Source organism: Corylus avellana, chromosome ca2, assembly GCF_901000735.1.
Source record: "Corylus avellana chromosome ca2, CavTom2PMs-1.0".
NCBI lineage: Eukaryota > Viridiplantae > Streptophyta > Magnoliopsida > Fagales > Betulaceae > Corylus > Corylus avellana.
The window spans coordinates 8707795-8714635 of NC_081542.1; the positions used below are offsets into that span (position 1 = coordinate 8707795).

At 38.4% G+C, this 6841-nt stretch overlaps 1 protein-coding gene across 1 annotated transcript; it reads left to right on the forward strand.

Annotated features, from left to right (window-relative positions):
* The first annotated feature begins 513 nt into the window (after positions 1 to 513).
* LOC132171050 (uncharacterized) lies at positions 514 to 3684 on the forward strand. Its single transcript, XM_059582256.1, has 2 exons — positions 514 to 1721; positions 2660 to 3684. Exons 1-2 carry the CDS (start codon positions 813 to 815, stop codon positions 2903 to 2905), a joined length of 1155 nt encoding a protein of 384 aa, XP_059438239.1. The 5' UTR covers positions 514 to 812; the 3' UTR covers positions 2906 to 3684.
* The last annotated feature ends 3157 nt before the right edge of the window (positions 3685 to 6841 follow it).

The following is a 6841-nucleotide window of genomic DNA, read 5'->3' on the forward strand; positions in this document are numbered from 1 at the left end:
TAGGTAGATAATGTGCTTAAGAGATTAACAGTAAGGGAAACCTTGAAACCAGTTTCACAGAATATGGGAAGAGTCCACCTAAAAATGCTTTATTTTAAAGTTTGAAAAAAAAGGACATTTTACCCCCTCAAAGTTTGGACAGAATTTTAATTCGACTTTCAATATTTTAATTTTTGCAATACATCTCTAAAACTTTCAAATTTTTGCAATTCAACTAATTTTATCCCAAAATTTTCATATTGCCCCTACATCTAGCCATTTTTGAAAGTTTTCACTTTAAAGGTGAAAACAATTTTTATGAGTAGTGATATCAAGAATGCTAGCGTGCATGAACAGCCATGCACGCCAAGCCTTCTTTTTATTTTTTATTTTTAATTTTAATAATTATAATAATAAAAGATTATATTTTATTATTTTAAAATATCAAATCACCCGGCGGTGATGCTGTTTAGCATCACCCAAATTTTTAACAAACATGACTGAAATTCCGGTGTGCACGCCCCTTGCACACAACCTAAAAAAGGGATTTGGGTATTTTCTAGGTCAGAAAATACCCAATTCGAGTCAATGTGACTCCCATGTCGGCCACTCCTCATGTTCATTTCACTTTCTTTTCTTTCTTTTTTTTTTCTTTTTTTTTTTTTTAAAAAAAATTTATAAAAGCGTTGGTGATGGATGATTACATGTATAATTATTATTTTTTCTGAAAGTAATAAAAAAAAAGGACCGAAATTTGCGGATGTGGATTGAAAGGAAGATGGGGATGCACATAGATTCTTGTAGCTGAAATTGTTTTGCAGGCGTTTTTGAGGATGGATCTTCCTGCAACTGGTGCAGAATTTGTAGCAGAGAAGATTGAAATTGGGAAAGAGGAAGGCCCTTTATTCAAATGTGATCTATCTGATTCAGAAATTGCTCACAAGATAGCTCAAATGTTCCTCCCTGGATTAGCTACGGCTTGCGTTGACAACACAACCGGTGATATCTTCAAGACCCCAGCTTCCGTTGCGGTTGATTTGAGAAAAGAAATGGTGGAATATCTTGCCCAGAGAAGTGAAAATTTTCTTGCTGAATCTGTTATCTTGGAAGCTGGTCCGGACCATCCCTACGATATTGTTTGTGATTTTGTCGATGACTTTGCTAGTTCTAAGAGGAATTTGTTCAGCAGGGTTTCGGGATGGCTACTGAGTGAAAAGAGGGAAGAAAAGATTGATGATTTTGTTCAGGAGATGGAGATAAATGGGTTTTGGTTGTTAGATGGGAGAGAAGCAATTGGGCATGTTTTGCTCAAGAATGTCGACTTCAAGAATGCATTTCACTGCGACAGGAAATTCATGTCTGCAGAAGGGCTTTCTGAGCATGTTTGCCACTGCAGCTTTAGGCCTATGGCCTGCACAAATGGAAGTTGTAATGCCAGATTTTGTGCCAGTCAATTGGAGAAGCATGATTCAGTTTGTCCCTTCAAGATAATTCCATGTGAGCAGCAGTGCTCTGACAGCATCATGAGACGCGAGATGGACAGGCATTGCATAACTGTCTGCACAATGAAGCTTGTGAACTGCCCTTTCTATGCACTGGGTTGTCAATCCACTTTACCTAGCTGTATGATTGAGCAACATTGTTCAGATGCCATCCATTTTCACTTGCTACATGTTCTTCAAGTTCTTCACAAGGAAGCATCTGAGGACGATCTGAAACGACGGGTGGAGCAACTAGAACAGGTGAGCTTTAAGGTGTATTTCGATATGTTTTTGTTGAGAAATTCTTGAATGCAAATGGGATTATGTGATAAAGACAAGTTTTCTGTTTTGAATGGCTTCCTATGCTTTTTGTTCTGTTCTTCAAAGAAACAGCCTGATAGATAACCTTTTTCTGTAAGAAAGTATCAACTTAAAAGGTCTGAGATGGTTAAGGATGTATAGATTTGTGTGAAATTGTGATGAAACCGAAGGATATGTGCTTTATCACCAATATATCTACTTTATACATCCTTGGCTGATTGGAAATGGGATTAGAAATTGAATGCTTTAAGGAAGTGTTGGCACTTCTACATCTAGATTAACCAACCTGATGATATTTTTGCTCAGAAGCCTGTAGATTGAAAATTTTATTTGCCATTATGATTGTAAAGATTATAGAAGAATCCAAATTTACAATCATTGGCCTTTTTCAAAGCTCTACCTACGTGTTTATTCCTGCAGTTGTTATGATCTGTCCATTTTGGGTAAGTTTCCTCTGTTGGTGCTCCTCTTTGTGCAAGTTATATTGACTGCAGCTTGACAAAATTGTGCAGTTTGAACCATGTTAGGTACTATGCCATGAAGGTTACTTTTGGCTTCTCAATATTTGGTACTATAGTACCACCAGGAAATATTAGAAATAGCAAGGACATTTTCAAAAGTGCATTTTGTCAAGGGATGGCTCAAGAATGTATTTGGCAACTTATGAGCAAATTTTCACAATTAGCTTTAAGATCTTTAGATGCTAACATATGTTGAAGAATGTGAAATAGTTAAAGCAAATAATTCGTAAAATCGAATGCTTGGCTGTCAAGTAAAACCCAATGATCGATTGTTGATATCATATGACATGCTAGATATACCAACTGCTCCCTTCTATTTAAGATTAAAAAAAAAAACACTTCTGTGCTATGTGTCAGGCAGCATCAACTAGTCGGCTAGCTGAAGCTCAAGAGGTGAGATCTTTAATCTCCAAGGTCAAGGATCTTGAAGCAAAGCTGGGGCCGTTAGAAGTCGACATCAAGAACAAGGATAGCGACGAGAATGTGGAGATTTCAAATATCTCAAATGCCTTGGATGAAGCCCATATCAACAAGGACAGTCAAGAGAGATTGGGGGCTTCAAATATAGTAAATGCCTCAAGCGAAGCTGAAAGTCTAAGTTAGACCTGGCAATTATGCTTTATGTTTACAAAAAATCCTATTCATCATGAAATGAAAATCTTTCACCTTGCCAGAAAACAACCTTACTTCTTTTTTTTTTTCAAGGACTAACGTCATTTGATCCATAGCTATTCCAGTTTAAGATCTTGAGGTTCCTTTTCCCTCCTGTACCTATTTCGTTTTCTATATTCCAAAGTCATCGACGACCTTATGTTACCCATGACATTTGATAAAGGACATAAATTTCTTACAAGCTGGTTTGTAGGAAACAGTCTTTGCAATTTGTAGGAGTTTCTTACAACCCGATTGATGGGAAATTTGTGTTCTTTGATAAATTGGGGAAACTGGTTCCTTTCACTCTGCAGATATGCTGCTACTGACATTGTTCTCTTCTGCCTGCTGGTAATATGGTGTGAGATGCCTTTCTATCGGTGTAACTTCCAAATTCAACATAGCTGCATGATTCAAATCGTTAAATGATAGATCTTCTTTTGAGAGCTTCAGAATGTTGAATGGCTTGAAGAATCAGAGGACTGCATGTAAAGCTGGTGTTGCTGATGGTTGCGTGCATTTTGGCTGCTTCTCTGAGCATTGCTGCTTTCCTACTTGCACATATGGTCGTATTCACAAGTTTGCTTAAACCCTTTCCTTGAACTCTAAAGAACTCCTCCCCCTCCCTCCCATATATTGGACATTTTTGAATCTGTTCCTTCATGTTTGTGTATTCATAGAGAGAAAACTCTTTTTTTTTTATGGCCTTTTGTATGGGTCTAATATTAATGTGTAAATCTTCAGATGTTACAAAACATAATGAGAACTTATTCCATTAACTAATAGGAATAACTTATTTCAAATATATCAACCTAATATGGAACATACAGAAAATATTATATATTTTCCATATACTCTAATAGGGAAGATGAAAGATCAAGACAAGGATTTTCATCACAAAAAACAGCAATATAAAAGAGTTGGCACTTTAGCTTTAAACTAAATTGTACTGCTCAAGAGACGAGAGTTAAGCTTTCTAGCTGCGTATTCAATTAGGACAAAATTTAGAGAAAAACTGTCCCTAAAATATTCTAACAGCCCTATCAAATTACCAGCGGATCAAAGTTGGAGACATTAATTCAACCTTTTCTCCTTGCACAGAGCTTACAAGATTTTAAATGAAATATTAAAAAGTTAGGACAGTTAAAAAGGACAGATTAAGCCGACTTAACAAAACCTTGTACCAAATGATTTCGATCAGCAACTGGGAAGAATAACTCAGGAAAACTCATAAGATTTCAAGTCTGTCAAACAAAACCATTCCACCATCTCATATAAGTACACTAATATTACAAGAAACTGACGAAACAAAACATGATGAAAGAGTACGCTTGCTGTCATTGCAGCAACAAGCATGGCATAAATTATTAACTTTCAAGGTTCAAGTTCAAAAATTTCAAGAAAATGACAACAAATTTGGGTCAAATTTCAGAGCCAACACCAAAAAGCTTTCTATCTGTAAGGCAGGAACTTTAATCAGTATGCCTTCTCTGCCAGTAGTCTCACTACTATGTTTCTAAGCGCGAATCCCCCTGTTGAGACTGACCATGCGGTTTGAAGGATCCATCTGGGATCCCCTCACAGCTGAACCACTCTGATAAGAAGTCCTCCCTGACCCTCCATATGCAGCACTGATGCCTCGGGATTGACCTGTCCGGTCCCTTGAGTACCCGCCTCCGGAAGCTTGGCCTAGTTCCAAAGGTCTCCCTCCACCAACACCATATCCTGTACGCCCAGTGCCACCACCTTGCCTTCCCTGAGTGAAAGAAGAGCTCTCTTGCCACCTACCTCCCACAGCATTATAATCCTGGCTATCTCTACGCCTTTGAGGTAGATCCAAACCGCCACCTATCCTTGCTTCTATTGCCCTCTCGTTACTTTCTGCAAGGACTGAAAGCTTCTCTGTTAACTGGAATGCCAGAGCCTGCAACCTAGTGTGTTCAACATCATGGAACGCAATGCACTGGGTTGGCTGGTCCCAACTTGCATGAAGCTCCTCATTGATCATCATCTTGCTAACAATGCTGTGAATCTGGGCATCTGAGAGGTCAAACATTTTGGTGAGTTGGTCCAAGCTCAGGGAATCATAGGATGAGGAGTAGGTAAATAGGTAGGTCCTCAGAGCCTCTTCCTTGATCTTATCCTTGATCATCTCAAGGACATTCTCTCGATTGCTGAGGAGCTTCCACGCATCCAAGGACTTGATAACATCAAAAGCCTTCTCAAAGTCTCCCTTGCTAAGGGCCCTGGTGGCAGCCATTATGTGGTCTCGGACATTTTCTGGGGGACCAGTGAATGTTTGCCTCTCACTCACCTCAAGCAATCGCCGGAAAGTCTTACTTATGACCTTGCGCTTTGGATCATGGGTGTTCGCTCCCATGTTGGGCACTTCAAGCAGCATAGCACATATCAGATGGACAGCCTCCAGCAACTCAAGATTTATGTGCATATGGTATGGCATCTGCCGTCTCCTTTCAATCCTTTCCTGTTTTGGGTTTAAGGAGAAGCATTTACAATAGTGAGCCCTTGGACATACATAAATAAATATGCATAATTAATTATATCGCATAGGAGATGCACTGAAGCTAACCCAACAACAATATTTACAAGAATTGATGCAAACTTAAAGGTCTCGCTATTTTGCTAAATGGAATGGCAAATCATCAAAAAATAGTCTCAGACAGCACATCCAAAAAATCACACTAGCCTCGCAGAAAAATCGACATTCAGATTTCTCTTATCCATAAAAAATGTAATAGTCATATCATGTGTCACATGGTATATTGCTTTCACTCCATCATCCCCATCAAATTGTACCCTTTAACCTATGATGTACCATGATGTGTGCATGTCTATACATACTAACAATAAAACATATTAAAATCATGCAATCGGACTATATCAACCATGGTCAACTCAATTTACAATCCACGGAGAGACAAAACGCACATAGGACGTTCTTTACTTGTTTCACATTCGAAAATTAAAAAAAGAAAGAAAAACGCTCAGCAAATGATTATAATAATTTAATCACAAAAGTAATAAAAACAAGTCATCATCTCCAAGAATGAATGTATACAAAGACCTCAAATTAGGGTATAATTTCAAAAGCACAATCAATCAATTAATAATGCCAACATGTTACTCGGTCTTAAAAAATATAGCATCAACAACACATCATCAATAAAACTCCTTGCTATATTTAAAATTTTCAGTGCCACTTCTCACACCTTACTGTAAACTGAAGATAGCAAACTTGCACATAAAAGAAAGTATGGAATTTGCATCTTTCAGCTAATTTATTTGCAACATAATTTCTTATAAGAAACTCCAATTAAACTATTTCAGAGGACATAACAGTCCATGCGCTCTGCACATACAGTGAAGTAGCGTATATGGGAATTTCAGAAGATATCAACCTCGGAATATCCAAGCAGATTTACAAGCTTTTTTTTGATAAGTAATCATGATATAAAAAAGCGCAGAGGGGCGCAACCCATATACACGGGAAGTGTAAAACAGAGAGCGCCTAGGAGGGGGAGAAATGAAAAAGAAAATCAGAGAAGCTAATCACTAAAGGAGCTAGCCAAGCGGCCGTCCAAGAGTAAAGCGTAAATAAGAAGAAATGAGTCAAATCCTCTATGGTCCTAGTGGAATTATCAAAACATCTAGCATTTCTTTCACTCCAAATACACCACATAAGACACAGAGGGATCATCTTCCACACAACCGCACTTCGAGTACGTCCTCCCGACCACCAGCTAGCAAACAAATCCCTCACCCTGCACGGCATGACCCAATGCAACCCAAATCGCTGAAAAATCATGTGCCAAAGAGCACTCGCAAGCTTACAGTGGAGAAGAAGGTGATCGACTGACTCTCCGGTCT

Coding starts and splice junctions, on each gene's coding strand:
- LOC132171050 (XM_059582256.1), top strand. CDS start 813: ATGGATCTTCCTGCAACTGGTGCAGAATTTGTAGCAGAGAAGATTGAA. Junction 1,722..2,659: donor GGGTGGAGCAACTAGAACAG/GTGAGCTTTAAG, acceptor GCTATGTGTCAG/GCAGCATCAACTAGTCGGCT.